This window comes from Pelophylax lessonae (assembly GCF_965119305.1).
Source record: "Pelophylax lessonae genome assembly, chromosome: 9".
Classification (NCBI taxonomy): Eukaryota; Metazoa; Chordata; class Amphibia; order Anura; family Ranidae; genus Pelophylax; species Pelophylax lessonae.
The window spans coordinates 25,566,582-25,585,409 of NC_138776.1; the positions used below are offsets into that span (position 1 = coordinate 25,566,582).

An 18,828-nucleotide genomic window follows, 5' to 3' on the forward strand; every position below is an offset into this window, starting at 1 on the left:
GTACAGCACGGCACAGTTTAGGACACATTTACACAGTGTCTCAAAAGATGTTCGATGGCTATCGTCATTTTGAGAGACCCTAACCTGGAATTTGGAACTCTAACGTTGAAGACAAAAAAGTGTAAAAAAAAATACCTAAAAACATAAAATAAAAAAGCCAAAAATAGTTGCCGTCTAAGTTATTTCTATGTTCTTCTACACTTCCTACTGTACTTTTACTGTACTTTGTTTGTTTTTCATTCATTTGTTAACTTGTTTCTCTTGCAGGTACCCTTCGGCTGCCACACTGATTTTATATATTTTGACACAAACAGCTTTTGCGCTCAGCATATATGGATACCTCTGATGGCAGCAGCTGTGGTAGGCTGATTTCACCACTGCAGTTAACCACTTGCCGACTGCGCACAGTATATTTACTGCGGCAGTCGGCCCCGGCCAGGCAGAGTGACGTAGGTCTACGTCGCTCGCCTGTCACTCCTTCCAGAGCCAATAGCGGGCGGGCGCGCGCCCGCTGAGGCGCGCGCCCGCTGAGGCTCGTTCACGGAGGAGTGCGGGAGTGTGACTGGCGGACCCGATGTCCGCCGGTCACACTACGATCGCCGCTACAGCGGGAGAAAGACAGAGCGGCTTGTGTAAACAAGCCACCTGTCAGTTCTCCCTGTGTAAAAGTGAAGATCAAACAGTTCTACTATGTAGAACTGTTGATCTTTGTTTTTACACTAGTAGACCTGTCCCTGCACAGTTAGAATCACGCCCCTAGGACACACTTAACCCCTCCCTGTCCAATACTGTTAACCCCTTCCCTGCCAGTGTCATTTTTGCAGTAACAGTGCATATATATAGCACTGATTACTGCAGTAATGTCACTGGTACCCCCAAAAGTGTCAAAAATGTCAGTCAAGGGTCCGATCTGTCCGCCGCAATGTCGCAGTACCGCAAAAAAAATCGCAGATCGCCGCCATTACTCGTTAAAAAAAAAAACACCAAAAATGACAAAAATCTTTCCCTTTGTTAGTAAACGCGATAACTTTTGCGCAAACCAATCAAAATACGCTTTTTGCGATTTTTTTTACCAAACATAAGTAGCGTAAAACAAATTGGCCGAAAATTTTAAAAAATTTTGATTTTTACATTTTTTTTTGGGGGAATTTCATATAAAAAAAAGTGAAAAATATTGTTGTTTTTGCAAAAATTACGCTCTTTTTTTGTTTATAGCGCGTGATCAAAAAATCGCACAGGTGATCAAATACCACCAAAAGAAAGCTCTGTTTGTGGGAAAAAAAGGACGTGAAATTCGTTTAGGTACAGCGTCGCACGACCGCGCGATTGTCCGTTAAAGTCACGCAGTAAAAAATCGCAAAATAACCCCTGGTCTTTTAGCAGGAAAATCCTCCGGTGGTAAAGTGGTTAAAATACCTTTAGGTATACGTGGAATATTGTCATGTATACCCACCATTAGATCAGTGGGTTTGGTTGTTGGGCGGTTAATGGTGTGTAATACTACACAATATTCCTGTGGTGATTTCTGTTAGGTTCTCTTTTTTTTTGTTCAGCCCACAGGCTGCATTAAAAACAAAAAAAAAAAACCTACACTATATGCCAAACAAGGACCAGCAATGTACTGGTACGTTGCTGGACTTTGAGTGGTTATACCAGGATGATGCCTGCAGATTTAGGCATCATCTTGGTATCGTTTTTTACAGCCAGCGGTCGGCTTACATGTAAAAGCAATCCTAGTGGATAATTGCCCACTAGACTGCTTTTACATGCAGTGGGAGGGGACTCCCCCCCCCCTCCTGCCGTCTTCCGTCGCCTTCAGCTGTTTTTTTTTGGGGCTCTCCTGTCCCACCAGTTAACCAGAGAGTGCAGTCGGGGGTTCAGTTATCTAACCATAGAGCTGATTGGAGATGAGAATGGCTCCAATCATCTCTATGGCCTAAGATACTGGAAGCTACGAGCATTTCATGACTTCTTCAAGAGCCTACTATTGGGATTCCTAGGAAAAGGCTATTACCCTAAGGCTTACTACCCCTGCAGGGGTATATATCTCTGGTGAGTGCGGGATACACTGGAGGGGTGCATGATTGTTCCCACCCTACACCTATCACCGGATCACCCCCTGAATAATATTGAACCACCACGGTTTTTTTGAATCACAGAATTTTTCAAGCACTTTATGGACTGAGTTTGGACTTATTATTTAATACCTTTGGTGACTGCATTGAATATCACCACACTAGCACTTTGCCATTGTCACTTTATTTGCACATATCACTTTATGCTCACTATTTATGTGCTTACTTTTTATTTCTAATTTATATATTTACGTGTATTTTGGATCACAATTTATCTAATTATTTATTTTCTTATATAGATCTATTCACAGTGTTTTACATCTAATTGCCCATTAATAATTTATTATTTTTATCCCTTCCATACGTGTATTTTTACCTTTTTATAGGCAGCGCCATTTTACCTCGTTTTACTCTTTTACTATTTGATATAGCCCTTTGGACTATATTTTGAGGTGGGCTGCAGCCTTATTTACATCCATAAGCGCGGAATTCCTACCCTTTTTTATTTCATGACTTCTGTTTAGCCAGAAATAAACAGCGCCATTGGGAAATTGGGAAAGCATTTTATCACACCAATTTTGGTGTGGTCGGATGCGTTAAGGTCAGAGGAGAGATCTAGAGTCTAAAAGACCCCAATTTTTTTAAAAAAGAGTACCTGTCACTACAGATTGCTATCATAGGGGACATTTAAATTCACTGTGATAACAATAAAAATTATAAAAAAAAAGAAATAAAAGGTGTCAAAATAACATAAAAAAGCAAAAAAAAAAAAAAATCAAGCCCCCCTGTCCCCCCGTGCTTCACTCAAATGCGCACACAAGCGTTGGTCTAGTGTCATATGTAAACCGCAATTGCACCATGCATGCGAGGTATCACCACGAATGCCAGGTCAAGTGCAGTAATTCTTGCAGTAGACCTCCTCTGTAAGTCCAAAGTGGTAACCGGTAAAGACTTTTGAAGGCTTTTAAAACCGTAGGTAGTTTTTTGCCGCTGCACGGGGTGCGCAATTTTTAAAGCATGTCATGTTTGGTGTCTATGAACTCAGCATAAGATCATATTTTAAATTTTACCAAACAATTAGGAATTATATAGTGTATTTCTGCATTAAATATAAAAAAGTGTTTTTTTTTTACACAAACATTCTGCGCAAATACCGTGTGACAAAAAAAATTGCAACACCCACCATTTTGTTCTGTAGGGCCTCTGCTTTAAAAAAATATATAATGTTTGGGGTTCAAAGTAATTTTCTTGTGAAAAAATTTTTTTTTTTCATGTAAACAAAAAGTCACAGAAAAGGCTTGGTCTTCAAGTGGTTAGAAGAGTGGGTGATGTGTGGCTAAGATTGAGCATAAAATGGCAGGACTGTTCAAACACCCCCCAAATGACCCCTTTTTGGAAAGTAGACACCCAAAGCTATTTGCTGAGAGGCATATTGAGTCCATGGAGTATTTTACATTTTGCCCTAAGTTTCAGGAAAATTACAAATTCGTTTTTTTTTTTTTACACAAAGTTGTCACTAAATGATATATTGCTCACGCATGCCATGGGTATATGGGAAATGACACCCCAAAATACATTCTGCTACTTCTGAGTACATGGATACCACATGTGTGAGACCTTTGGGGAGCCTAGCTGTGTACGGGACCCTGAAATCCAATCCCCACCTTCAGATTTTCTATTGGCGTAAATTGTGTATCTTACCTCTGCACTACCTGTCACAGTTTCAGAGGCCCTGAGATTTCAAGATAGCACAACCCCCCCCCCCCCCCCAAATGACCCCATTTTGCAAAGTAGACACTCCAAGCTATAAGCTGGGTGTTAGACCGGCATCAAGGAGCTTTAGTATGGGTGTGAGACTGGCGTCAATATGCTTTAGTGTGGGTGTTAGACTGGCATCAGTGAGCTTTAGTATGGGTGTTAAACTGGCATCAAAAAGCTTTAGTATGGGTGTTAGACTGGCATCAAAGAGCTTTAGTATGGGTGTTAGACCGGCATCAATGAGCTTTAGTATGGGTGTTAGACTGGCATCAAGGAGCTTTAGTATGGGTGTGAGACTGGTGTCAATATGCTTTAGTGTTAGACTGGCGTCAATGAACTTTAGTTTGGGTTTTAGACTAGCGTCAATATGCTTTAGTATGGGCGTTAGACTGGCGACAAAGAGCTTTAGTATGGGTGTTAGACTGGCATCAATATTCTTTAGTATGGGTGTTAGACTGGCGTCAATGAGCTTTAATATGGGTGTTATACTGGTGTTTTACAAGCATTAATGACGAGTTTAAAATGCTCCCCAAATGCCCTATGCGCAGTTTTAAAGTGTTTGATGACCGTTATGGCGTATTAAAAACATTACAGGACATAGACTAATATTAACACCCCGCAAACGCTTGCCAGAGTGTTTGCAAAGCATTACCATAGACTTGAATGGGAGGCGCTGAAAGGCTTCAAACGCCTCCTGACTCGACTTGAGGCTTCAATTTTGAAACAAAGCAACGCAATGCTAATGCTTCATGTATTGGTATCGCACTGTGTGCTGTCCATTGTATCATTTACATAGCCACTTGAGGGGCATTTTTAATGCCTGCTTTTAATGCCAGGGTTATCACTGTTATTTTGTTATTTTAGTTTTTTGTTTTGTATTTGTGGGTTTTTCTTTCATTCTCTTTGTATTTGATCATTACTTTTGTTCTGTTGCTATCATTTAATAATGGGTTATATAGGTGAGCGGCTAGTGTCGTGGGCAAGTGCGTCATAAGCATAGCGTTATCTGATTGCTTGTAGCTTCTGATTGGTCATGTCCATGTAAGGTAAACTTCCTCCAGGATCTACGTGTCATCATCTTGGGTGTAGTCCTGGATGGAGGCGCCATCTTAGTTACACAAGCTTCACTCGATGGGAGGGGGAGCAGCTAGCGGCCATTTTGAGTAAGGAAAAAAAAAAGCATATTTACATGTACAAAAATAGACATAGAAAAACAGACATTTTACCTAATCCATCACACTCCAGAGCTTAGCACATGAGGGAAAGCTCTGCTGACTTCCATCATCCAATCATGTGCAGCCTTCCCATGTTGGCTCTAAGCTGAGAACTGAGCAGTCACAATAAAGCTGAGCTCTGTCAGGTTACCTGTAGCCAGGTGAAACAAAAAGAGATGACCGCACTAGGATGCAAATCAAATTGGAGTATGTTTATTCCACATCAAACAATAGGCAAAACTTGAAACATCACACTGTGAGTGCAGGACAAAAGAGGTAGACGCGTTTCATGACTTAGAGATGTCGCTTACTCATTACCATGTCCATTCTGAGTGTGCATCAACCACAAATAAACACATGTATGCAGATGAAACTGATCAGATTCATTAACTGGCTGTTCATTCAAGTAAACAGCTGCTGAGAATCTGTGGCTTTGATTGCACAAAACAGGATGGCCCCAAACAAAATCAAACACGCAATATGGTGATAATATACAGCAAAACATTGATCTCAAAAGTGAAAGATAAAAGTAAAATACAATATATGACTTGTGCTGATCAGGACTGAATATACAATGATTCTGACCACATAAAAAATATTTAAAATATTGTCATATACTTCACATAGATGCATTAAAATCACCCAACAATAAAGTTCCTGTGTAAACCTTAAGTTCGTGACATGAGTGCTTCTTAGATTGTGCTGAGATGCATATGGGAATAGAAGTTGAAGTAAATAAGAATAATAAAAATTATAATCCATATGTGAATATGACCAAATAAATTTAACCAAATAAATTTATTTAAATAATTAAAATTGTGCACGAAATTACTAGTCGGTGCTCGATCAAAAAACATTGTAGCCGATATGTGCAGAACCCCAATGTGGTGACGGTGGGATAAACGGAGTGTGTATACAGTGAAGGAAAATATATGTGGAAATATATTTAATAAAAAATATATTTAAAGAAAAACTCCGAGCCAAAAATATAAAAACACTGTTGGAAATTGTATATAAAAAAGCAGTGAAAAAAGTGTATGTGTATATAATATATAAATAATGTATATAAAAGTGTACTCATAATATACATATAGAAACATAAATTATATAAATACAAGGAATGTGTGTAGGAAATAACATATCAATAAAATGTGTCATGTTATTGCAATCTACAGCAATAAGGACCTTTTGTTGTAATATCTCCTATCGCTGTACAACATCATCTATAGAAATTCAATTACACACATGATCTTTCATCAACTCGTTCCATGAACAGTGTTTAAAACCACAAATTTTGAAAAACTCACAGTGTAAAAAATACTGTTGCTGATTAGCAACACAGGAGTATAATTCTTGTGAGTATAAAGAGAGGGGGGGGGGGGGGGGAGGGAAGGGGGAAGGAAATTGCGGGTTGAGTCAGATTGCATAGCAATTTGTTGGATCCGATTGATCCGTATTAGAATAGCTAAGTTGCTGCAAAAAAAACCCCTGATGTCTCAAATCGGCCCATATGTGGATGATGTGGGAAATCATCCAATCCAATCCAAATCTGCCACAAACATTAGGTTCTAAAGCCAGTTCCCATATATGGAACCATGTAATACAACAATATATAAAAGGACCCCATAAGTTGTGGCTGTCAGATTGTAAATCATGGATGAAAGAGCCATAATTATTTATTCGCTCAATTGCAAAAATTATTAAAAAGGCTAATTACTCAATGGTGGGGAAGAAAACAAAGATTAGGAAAAATCTTATTTGGACGAACCCGCTGGAAGTTGAATCAGGACTATTTGGCCAATTGTATTTAAAGTAAATTTTAAGAATATTAGGGTATAAAGTATAAATACAACTATATGCCTATCATGTGAAAACTGCACTACGTATTGTGTTGAACAAGCTCAATAAATTCTACAACTGCAACACTGAATATATTATATGTTTGATCACCTGCAAAAATTGTTCAACACAATACGTAGGCAGAATCACTAGGAAACTAAAAGAGAGATTTAGGGAACATTTAAGTGACATCCGATGCCTAAAATCGATCAATGTGGCTCGTCACTTCAATGATCTACATGGAGGTGACACTTCCCTAGTAATGGTCCAAGTGATAGAGAAGATTCTAAAACCTAAGAGAGGGGGAGACCTCTTCCAGATCCTCTGAAAACGGGAGGTTTTCTGGATATATAAGCTCCGTACACGAATACCTGAAGGCATGAACTTCGAGTGGGATGTGACACATTTTTACACTTAAATTGTATCAAGCGACATTTTATTTTATTTTATTTAATCTATATTTGTGTAAAACGTACACCCACATTTGACATCACTATATAAAAAATCAATATTTGAAATTATGTGTATATGTAGTATATGAATGAGGTTTGATAATGTGGATATGTCTTGATATAAAGCATCATCCATACATTTACACATATAGAATAATTGGTCTCACCCCCCCCCCCCCCCAATAGCTTTTCCAGGCCCATCCCTGAAATGCATTCTTCCGGATATCTATATATATAACAAATCCTTTATACACTAAACTGATTGTGCAGTTTTCACATGATAGGCATATAGTTGTATTCATACTTTATACCCTAATATTCTTAAAATTTACTTTAAATACAATTGGCCAAATAGTCCTGATTCAACTTCCAGCGGGTTCGTCCAAATAAGATTTTTCCTAATCTTTGTTTTCTTCCCCACCATTGGGATGAGTGGGAGTAATTAGCCTTTTTAATAATTTTTGCAATTGAGCGAATAAATAATTATGGCTCTTTCATCCATGATTTACAATCTGACAGCCACAACTTATGGGGTCCTTTTATATATTGTTGTATTACATGGTTCCATATATGGGAACTGGCTTTAGAACCTAATGTTTGTGGCAGATTCGGATTGGATTGGATGATTTCCCACATCATCCACATATGGGCCGATTTGAGACATCAGGGTTTTTTTTAGCAGCAACTGAGCTATTCTAATACGGATCAGTCGGATCCAACAAATTGCTATGCAATCTGACTCAACCCGCTATTTCCTTCCCCCCTTCCCTCCCCCCCCCCCCTCTCTTTATACTCACAAGAATTATACTCCTGTGTTGCTAATCAGCAACAGTATTTTTTACACTGTGAGTTTTTCAAAATTTGTGGTTTTAAATACTGTTCATGGAACGAGTTGATGAAAGATCATGTGTGTAATTGAATTTCTATAGATGATGTTGTACAGCGATAGGAGATATTACAACAAAAGGTCCTTATTGCTGTAGATTGCAATAACATGACACATTTTATTGATTATTTCCTACACACATTCCTTGTATTTATATAATTTATGTTTCTATATGTATATTATGAGTACACTTTTATATACATTATTTATATATTATATACACATACACTTTTTTTCACTGCTTTTTTATATACAATTTCCAACAGTGTTTTTATATTTTTGGGTCGGAGTTTTTCTTTAAAGAGGAAGTAAACCCTCCTCGGGAAGTTGTACCTATAGGTAAGCCTATGATAAGTCTTACCTATAGGTACTGTAAATATCTCCTAAACTTGTACCGTTTAGGAGATATTTACCTTTAATGCAGCCAGTGACGTCACTGGCGCATGCGCTCTGAAGGAACGGCTGATCGTGCCGTTCCTTCAGAGCCCCGTGCCGTGACCGTCGGCTCCTGCGCGCGTGCGCGGGAGTGACGTCACCGCGGCTCCGGCCAATCAGATGGCCGGATGCCGCGATCCCGGAAGACGGGCGACTGAACATGTCGCTCGTCATACAGGTGAGTGAGCGGCACGGCGAGGGCTCGTTCTAAGGTAAGTATTGCATAATGAGCTAGTATGCGATGCATACTAGCTCATTATGCCTTTCTCTTGCAGGTTGTAAAAAAAAAAAAAAAATTTATACAAGTTTACAACCTCTTTAAATATATTTTTTATTAAATATATTTTCACATATATTTTCCTTCACTGTATACACACTCCGTTTATCCCACCGTCACCACATTGGGGTTCTGCACATATCGGCTACAATGTTTTTTGATCGAGCACCGACTAGTAATTTCGTGCACAATTTAAATTATTTAAATACATTTATTTGGTTAAATTTATTTGGTCATATTCACATATGGATTATAATTTTTATTATTCTTATTTACTTCAACTTCTATTCCCATATGCATCTCAGCACAATCTAAGAAGCACTCATGTCACGAACTTAAGGTTTACACAGGAACTTTATTGTCGGGTGATTTTAATGCATCTATGTGAAGTATATGACAATATTTTAAATATTTTTTATGTGGTCAGAATCATTGTATATTCAGTCCTGATCAGCACAAGTCATATATTGTATTTTACTTTTATCTTTCACTTTTGAGATCAATGTTTTGCTGTATATTATCACCATATTGTGTGTTTGATTTTGTTTGGGGCCATCCTGTTTTGTGCAATCAAAGCCACAGATTCTCAGCAGCTGTTTACTTGAATGAACAGCCAGTTAATGAATCTGATCAGTTTCATCTGCATACATGTGTTTATCTGTGGTTGATGCACACTCAGAATGGACATGGTAATGAGTAAGCGACATCTCTAAGTTGTGAAACGCGTCTACCTCTTTTGTCCTGCACTCAGTGTGATGTTTCAAGTTTTGCCTATTGTTTGATGTGGAATAAACATACTCCAATTTGATATGCATCGGAGTGCGGTCATCTCTTTTTGTTTCATACGGCTTTGGACTACGGATCCGACCAGCACCTGACACCCATCCCACCTGGAGCAGTCTCCCCAATCTGGACTCTACCTGTAGCCAGGTGACAACTGCACCCTGTTGGAGGCAGGGGTGCAGCGCAAGGTAGTGAACCCGATAGCTGACTGCTGAGGATGGACCGAAACGTGAGCCAAAGAATCCCCAGGGCGTGGAGTCTTAGACCCAGCAGGTGTTCACCAGAGCCTCTAGTGGTGAGGATGGACTTGGCTGCAGCTGGGCCCAGGTCGCAGCCCCTAGGGTCCCCCGGGTCACACACCGTAGGGAGAGAAGGGAAGCAGCCACTCAGGACACACGGAATGGTGATGGGTAAGCCGAGGTCGGGGAAACAGGCAGACGAGGGTAACCAAAGGACTGTCGGGAGTATTGGCTGACAGGACAGGCCAAAGGTCAGGGTAACAGGCAAACAGGAATAGTCAGAGACAAGCCAAAGTCAGTATACAGAAAGATAGATCAAGCACACGGCAGACAGGAAGACAACTAACAAGCACTGTTGAACAGCAAAGCAGACCTGCAGTGCACTGGTTAATATAGACTTTCTGTGATGGCCTGGGGTGTGGCCGAACAGGAAGGAGAGATGATAAAAAGGAGCCAGAAGTAGAGTCTGGCCTCTAATGCAGGCAGTAAGGAGCAGGTAAGCTGCAAAACACTATTGCAAGTCCATGACAAGCTCTGAGTCAGGAAGGGGGGCGGGCTTAGCGGTGCACTGAGAGGCGGAGTCAGCTGTCATTAAGGAAGCTGGGTGGATCCTCACAATATGTTCAGGATCCTTCTAGAGCTTGGAGCGGCTCTGCCACGTCAACTGAAAGAAAACTTTAGCCCGCTGTCAGCTGATTTTGCGTCACAGGAACGCAAGTTCTCTCCTGTGACCAACACAAGAAGTATGATCAAAAAAAGCTTTGGCCATTCTTCTCTTTTAACAAAGGATGCTTCCCAGATTTGCTAAGCTTACATTCGAAGCCAATCAGGCTTTGTTGAATGCACATGTGCTGCAGGCAGGAAGTTGGCTCAAAACAGCAAAAAGTGGTTTCACCCATCTGGCAGAGGAGTATAAATTGTAGAAGTATCTGGACAGAATAAAAAAAAAAAAAAAAAAACATTGTCAGATAATAGAGATCAGGAAAAATATATTTCAATTGTGGATTTCTCTGTTTGGCTGGAGATGTGAAAATGTGAAAAGCTAAACTAACCAGGTACTGAAATATACTGTATGATGTATGAAATGTTCGATGTATGAAATGGATGTAGCACCCTCCTAGGTAGGTGCTAGGAAAACCTTAAGGGAGGCCCTGTCTGTGCCTGGTTGTTCAGCTAGGCTGTCATGTGTTTCCAGGTGTGTCTGTTGAGCTTGGGGAGTCTCCCCACTATGTCCAATGAGGGCTCTTATTGGACAGTGGAGGAAACCTGGCCAATAGCACACCGGGGCTTGTATCCATCTCAGAGGGCATCCTGGGATAGGGTATAAGTCTGAGGGGAGCACATGACGCAGTTTTTTTTTGGCGGAAGCAGAGTCCCAGGAGGAGGGTGACGGCTGTCTCTCCTTCTGTCAGCATCCTCGGCAGTCGGCCACTCCAGAAGGTCAGAGGGATCTGGGAGCGAGCTAACCAGTAGAGAAGGCTTAGAAGAGGGGGTGCCTGTGTCTAAGCCCTGAAGATAAGTGTGTGAGAGAGGGTGCCTGAATTGTACAAGTGTTCAGCAGTGCAGCAGTGATAAGGTAGCTACCTTAGCAAGGAGTGCCAAAGGGAGCTTCAAAAGGACTTTGAGTCACAAGGAGGTGATCAGAACTCAGTCCAGTGTTAACAGGCAGCAGGCCAGTGTTAACCGGCGTTGACCGGCATCAAGTCAGCGCCAACAAGCATTTTCCGTTTGTCCCCAGAAAACTGTGTATGTTGAGCCAATGGAGTATCCCACTCATCCCTTCTCCTATCCAAGTTCTCAATAAATATAAAAAACCCAAAGATACTGGACTGGTCATTGTCTCAGTGCTCACACTTGGAGAACATGCTTAAATGTGCTGTTGTTAGTGGTAACCCAGGGGGACCCATATCCAGCAAAACAGCTGGGAATTGTGCTATATGTATAATGTAGGAATTATACACTGCTCAAAAATGCAAGGAACACTTTTTAATCAGAGTATAGCATCAAGTCAGTTAAACTGCTGGGATATTGATCTGGTCAGTTAAGAAGCAGAGGAGGTTGTTAATCAGTATCAGCTGCTTTTGTGGTAATGCAATTACCAGCAGGTGCACTAGATGGGCAACAATGAGACAACCTCCAAAACAGGAATGGTTTTCAGATGAAGGCCACTGACTATTTTTTTCCTTACTCGTCTTTTCTGACTGTTTTTCACTAGTTTTGCATGTGGCTAGGGCCAGTGTCACTACTGGTAGCATGGGGCAATATCTGGACTCCATAGAGGTTGCATAGGCAGTCCAACTCCTCCAGGATGGCACATCAATACGTGTCAATGCCAGAAGGTTTGCTGTGTCTCCCACCACAGTTTCAAGAACATGGAGGAGATTCCAAGAGACAGGCAGTTACTCTAGGATAGCTGGACAGGGCTGTAGAAGGTCCTTAACCCATCAGCAGGGCTGGTATCTGCTCCTTTGTGCAAGGTGGAACAGGGTGAGCACTGCCAGAACCCTACCAAATGATCTACAGCAGGCCACTGGTGTGAATGTCTCTGACCAAACAAACAGAAACAAACTTCATGAGGGTGGCCTGAGGGCCCGACATCCTCCAGTGGGCGATGTACTCACTGCCCGACACTGTGGAGCTCAATTGGCATTTGTCATTGAACGCCAGAATTGGCAGGTCCACCACTGGCACCCTGTGCAGCTTTTCACAGATGAGAGCAGGTTCACCCTGAGCACATGAGACAGATGTAATCTTTATTTTTTTTTTTTATACCTTACGTTATTACACGAAGTGGAGTTTGCTCTCTGTTTTTTAATATCTTTTCTGCAATACCATCCCTGGAGCTTGGAATCCTGGAGGCAGAGGAGGAAGCATCACAGGATATGCCATCTGGGTCATAGCGACCAAACAAGCCCGTTTTGATCCTATTGCCATAAGGTAAGTAGGATCAACACCATCCGGTCAGTGGGAATTCTTACACTCATTAAAGCGGAGTTCCGACCACAAAAACATTTTTTCAATAAACATACCCCCGGGACAGTCAGGGCTAGTACATTCCACAATGGATGGCCTCTGATCTGTCCCGGTTCGCACTTACCTGCAAGAAGAAATACTCACTTATAAAATTTCTTCTCCAGCGTTGCCATCTCTGTTGTGGGCAGCTGAAGCCAAGGCGATCCTCCTCTGCGTCCTCTTCCGCGTCTTCTTCTCCCAGAATGCGCCTTCACCTGCCCCTCTCGTCACTTCCGGCGCGGCGCCGCATTCCTCCACAGCTTCTGGGCATGCCCAGAAGCTGTTTAGCAAGGAATGCGGCGTCACACCGGAAGTGACACACCGGATGTTCAGCTCCCAGTAATCATTGCAAACTGGAAGTGACGGCGCGGGCCGCGGCCGCCAAGGGGGGAAGTGGAAGACAGGTGAGTATTTCTTTCTACAATTACAAGGTAAGTAAAAAAAAAATATCCTAACTATCCAATTCTGTTTCAGGTGGGGAAAAGCAAGCGGATGGCCACAAAATCGGTTATGTCGATTTTGTGGCCGGAACTCCGCTTTAAATGCACCTGGCTCCCTGCATCCATATATCCATCCATGGTTGGGATACACTGACCCAGCACGATAAGAGGAACACATTGTTTTGAAAGGACATGGAGGGGGGTTCTCTACTTTGTGGGGTTCTTTTTATCTTCCTATGATTCAGTTGGACTTACTTTTTTTTTTTTTTGGATTCTTTATGCACTATAGAAGTGTATGGTGTTGCACAAATAATGTTATTTGATATGACAGTTTTCTATGTATGGCTTAGGCTGACGGTGCACTGTGTATAGAAGCAAGCGCTGTTATCTGCTTGGAATATAGTATTCGGTAGCGTTTTTTTCCATCAACAGTCCCGGTAGAACAAGCTTGTCTGATTTTTGAAATAAGTTCCTGTGCCAAGGCTTGTTACAGATTTGCATCCATGGTATGAGGAAACGTATGAGAAAATGTATGAGGTAATGAGAAACAGAAGGGGTGCCTTAGGGTTGGTGTGAGATACAACTTGAAGCACTGTGCAATGGTGTGCATAGGATTCTGGGACAATAACATGAAGATAGAGGTCGGTATTTATACCTGCATTAATTAACCACTTAAGGAGCAGGCCTATTTCTCACACTTGTTGTTTAAAAAAAAATAGTATTTTTTTGCTATAAAATTACTTAGAACCCCCAAACTTTATATATTTTTTATTTAGCAGAGACCCTAGAGAATAAAATGGAGATCATTGCAATTCTCTATATCACACCGTATTTGCGCAGTGGTCTTACAAAGCAATTTTTTGGGGAAAAATACACTCTTTTTAATTAAAAAATAAGAAACCAGTAAAATTAGCCCAACTTGTTTCTAAAATGTGAAAAATAATGTTACGCCGAGTAAATTGATACCTAACATGTCATACTTCAAAATTGCGCACCCTTGTGGAATGGCGAAAAACTTTGGTACCTAAAAATCTCCATAGGCGACGCTTTAAAAATGTTTACAGGTTACCAATTTAGAGTTTATTGCTCTCGCTCTAACGATTGCAGCAATACATCACATGTGTGGTTTGAAAACAGTTTACATATGTGGGAGCGACTTGCGTATGCGTTCACTTCTGCACATGAGCTCTGAGGGATGGGGCGCATTAATATTTTTTTTTCTTATTTATTTTACTATTTATTTTTGCACTGTCCCTTTGAAAAAAAAAAGTTTTTTGAATCACTTTTAATCCTATTACAAGGAATGTAAACTATTAGATGGGCACCTTAAAGACCACAACATACAGGGGTATACAATGTACAACATACAGGGGTATACAATGTACAACATACAGGGGTATACAATGTACAACATACAGGGGTATACAATGTACAACATACAGGGGTATACAATGTACGGTTAAAAGCAAACACACACACACACATCATAGGTTGAACTGGATGGACTGATGTCTCTTTTCAACCTCACTAACTATGTAACTATGTAATAGAAATAAGCAGGACAGGACCTCTTTAATATGAGATTTGGGGTCAAAAAGACCTCACATCTCACATCTACACTTAAAAGCAATTTAAAAAATAAAAGTCTTTTTTATTATTGAAAAAAAAAAAATGTGGCCCTCTAAGGCCATTGTGTGGAAGTGATGTTTGACGTCTCTTCGGTCCTCCAAGGGCATAGAGTTCAGTAGGGGCCATCTTGCCCTCACTTAACTATCTTCCCATGAATCAAGAGGATCTGATCTTTTTTCCCCACTACCGACGGCTCTGATAAGCAAGTAAAATGACTAGGAAGCAGTGGGAAGACAACTCTCCCCCCGCCCATAAAAGTGATCCCATGGCGAATCCACCACTGGGACCATTTTTATGGTAAAGCAGACCGTTCGCCGTGTTTGAAAATTGTGGGGTTATGGCAGCTATCTGCTGCCATAACTCTGGTATTTAATGTCAAAGTAGCGACGTAAATACATGGTGAGCTGTCGTTAACCACTTGCCTACCGGGCACCTAAACCCCCCTTCCTGCCTAGGCCAATTCGCAGCTTTGAGCTCTGTCGCACTTTGAATGACAATTGCGCGGCCATGCAACACTGTACCCAATTTTGCTAACAGGTAATTTTTCTCCTTCATTTATGTGCGCTGATGAGGAGGCACTGATGGGCACCGATAGGCGCTGATAAGTGGCACTGATGGGCACTGATGGGTGGCACTGATGGGTAGCACCGATGGGCACTGACAGGCGGCACTGGTGGGCACTGATAGGTGGCACTGATAGGTGGCACTCGTGGGCACTGATGGGCACTAATAGGTGGCACTGATAGGTGGCACTGATGAGTGGCACTGATAGGCACTGGCAGGTGACACTGATAGGCAGCACTGATGATGGGGCACTTATTGGCACTGATAGGTGGCACTAGTGGACACAAGTGGCACTGGTGGGCACTGATAGGTGGCACTGGTGAGCACAGTTGCTCTTCGTCTTCAGGGACTGATGTCTATCTGACAGCAGCTGGCGATCTTTTTTTTTTCTCAATGTCCACCAGCACCTTCCAATTACACAGAACACAGGCAGAATGGCGATCTGTCTATGTAAACAAGGCAGACCACCGTTCCGTCAGAAGGGAAGGTATTGATCCTGTATCTGTGCAAAGCAGGAACACGGATCTTTGCCTTCCCTTAGTCAAAGCACCTCAAAGTACTTGCCATACATTTAAGCCTTTGCTCACCCCTGATGTAAACTCCCTTCCCAGCCAGTGTCATTAGTACAGTGACAGTGCATATATTTTAGCCCTGATCACTATATTGGTGTCACTGGTCCCTAAAACATGTCAGTTAGGTGTCTGATTTGTCCACTGCAATATCGCAATCCTGCTAACAGTCGCTGATTGCCGCCATTACAAGTAAAAAATAAAAATAAAAATTAATGAAAATATCCCGTAATTGTCATGGCTATAACTTTTGCGCAAACCAATCAATATACGCCTATTGGGATTTTTTTTTTTTACCAAAAATATGTAGCAGAATACAGATTGGCCTAAACTGATAAAGAAATTAGATTTTTTTAAAAAAAATTTTTGGATATGTTTTATAGCAGAAAGTAAAAAATATTGTTTTTTTTTTTCAAATTTGTTGGTAATTTTTTAGTTTATACCACAAAAAATAAAAACCAGAGAGGTGATCAAATACCTCCAAAAGAAAGCTCTATTTGTGGGGGGAAAAAAGAACATTATTTGGGTACAGCGTTGCACAACCCCTTCACTAAACACACCTGAACCAAAACATTTAGAGGGGTGTCTACAAAAATAAGGCCATGCAGTGTAGTCCTGTACTTTATTTGCTGCTGCTCCTATACTGTGCATTGATATATTGTCCTAAGAGTAGATGTAAGAAGAGTTATGTTTTTTATCTCTGTACAGAATGTTCAACACCGCCCAGAAACAGAGACCCAGACAATCCTACAAATAATCCTGAACAAGGTATAAAAAGGAGTATGTATTGTACAGGACGCCAAGGTTGGGTCCTGGACAGTCGCTATATATCTCCTGTATTTGGGTTATGGTCCCTTTAACCACTTTACCACCGGAGGATTTTGCTGTCTTACGTCCAGGCCACTTTTTGCGATTCGGCACTGTGCGAATTTAACTGACAATTGCGCGGTCGTGCGACGCCGTACCCAAACAAAATTTACGTCCTTTTTTCCCCCACAAACAGAGCTTTCATTTGGTGGTATTTAATCACCTGTGCGATTTTTACTTTTTGCGCTATAAACAAAAAAGTGCGTAAATTTTGAAAAAATAACAATATTTTTCACATTTTTCTATATGAAATTCCCCCCCAAAAAAATGTAAAAATCAAAATTTTTTTACATTTTTGGCCAATTTGCTTTCTGCTACATATGTTTGGTAAAAAAAAATCACAATAAGCGTATTTTGATTGGTTTGCGCAAAAGTTATTGCGTTTACTAACTAAGGGAAAGATTTCTGTCATTTTTGGTGTTTTTTTTTTTAACGAGTAATGGCGGCGATCTGCGATTTTTTTTGGCGGGACTGCGACATTGCGGCGGACAGATTGGACCCTTGACTGACATTTTTGACACTTTTGGGGGTACCAATGACATAACTGCAGTAATCAGTGCTATAAATATGCACTGTTACTTTAAAAATGACACTGGCGGGGAAGGGGTTAACTTTATTGGAGAGGGAGGGGTTAATGTATGCCTGGTACTTACTGACGTGTGTGGGGGGGAGGTGACTGAGTGACACAGGGACAGATCGCATGTTCAACTATGCTGAATCCTGTAATCTGTCCCTGTCTGTCACTTAGGAGATCCGCCCGCTCTGTTTACACAAGCGGGCGGATCTCCAAACCCGATTCCCCCGACGATCGGGGAAGAGCAGCGGCCGCTCCTCCCCTGGCCTGACTCCCGCTGTGACTGAATACAGCGGGAGCGAGCCTCCGGCGCCACCCACAAGGGGAGGAGTCCATCGAAGTAGGTCTACGTCGCTGGACGGGAACTAACCACTTTGCCGCAGTAGAGCTCCAGTGAGCGGTCGGCAAGTGGTTAAGGGAAGTTTGTAAATGTTCAGGGCAGGGGCGTAACTACAGGGGTTGCAGGGGTTGCAATCGCTACCGGGCCCCATGCTCCAGGGGGCCCGGTAGCAAACCAGTGGGTGAACTTCTAGGATCTCAAAGGTCACACTTGCGACCGGGCCCTGGCATTTCACCACTGTGGGGAGGCCCCAAGATTGCAGGAAGGGGGCCCATTGCAGAACTTGTGAAAGGATCCTGATGCTGGACCATAATAAAAGGCCATGCAATGAGATTAAAGAGCCCCAGGATTAGTGGGAAGAGCCCCGGGCTTGAAGGGAAGGGCCCCGGCCAGGGGTCTGGGGGGCCCTTCATGGTTTCTTGCATCGGGGCCCTGAAGGTTCTAGTTACGCCTCTGGTTCAGGGGGTCACCCAGAACGGGTGAGAAATTCCTGGGAATAGTAAAAATCAGGAGGGCTGACTCGCAGTTCTCTCTGTATTGTAAAAAGAGATATTTGGGGGGCTCTGTAGTGATATTCGGGTGGGAAAGGGCCCCCACTCCTGACTGAAAGGGATTCCAGCGCACACAGGGTTAAGACCCATGAGAAGCAGACCTTAAGAAACAGGAAGCAGCAATATGTGGGTGGAGAGGAGGAGTTGGTGGTTGCACCTGTTTGGGAGAGCTGTAATTCTGCTGGAGTCTGCCAAAAGCTGCTGAGAGGTCTGTAAAGGACTGTTACAAACCTTGGGGCGAAGACCCATCTACAAAAACTGTATGTGCCTTTTCCTTACTTTGTTCCTTTGTGCTGAAGATAAGCGAAATGTATTTTGTGTTTA

At 41.9% G+C, this 18,828-nt stretch overlaps 2 protein-coding genes across 2 annotated transcripts in view; one reads left to right on the forward strand and one right to left on the reverse strand.

Annotated features, from left to right (window-relative positions):
• LOC309564175 (oxidized low-density lipoprotein receptor 1-like) overlaps window positions 1-18,828 on the reverse strand; it is a gene marked incomplete at its 3' end in the record, with an annotated part of 229,649 nt that overhangs the window by 86,149 nt on the left and 124,672 nt on the right. The window lies entirely within an intron of this gene.
• The window catches only part of LOC309563274 (C-type lectin domain family 2 member D-related protein-like), a gene marked incomplete at both ends in the record, with an annotated part of 90,861 nt that overhangs the window by 5,429 nt on the left and 66,604 nt on the right, over window positions 1-18,828 (forward strand). Inside the window, one exon of the mRNA XM_082267679.1 lies at window positions 16,881-16,940. Within this exon, the coding sequence (XP_082123805.1) occupies window positions 16,881-16,940 (60 nt within the window). The remainder of the gene's footprint in view (window positions 1-16,880; window positions 16,941-18,828) is intronic.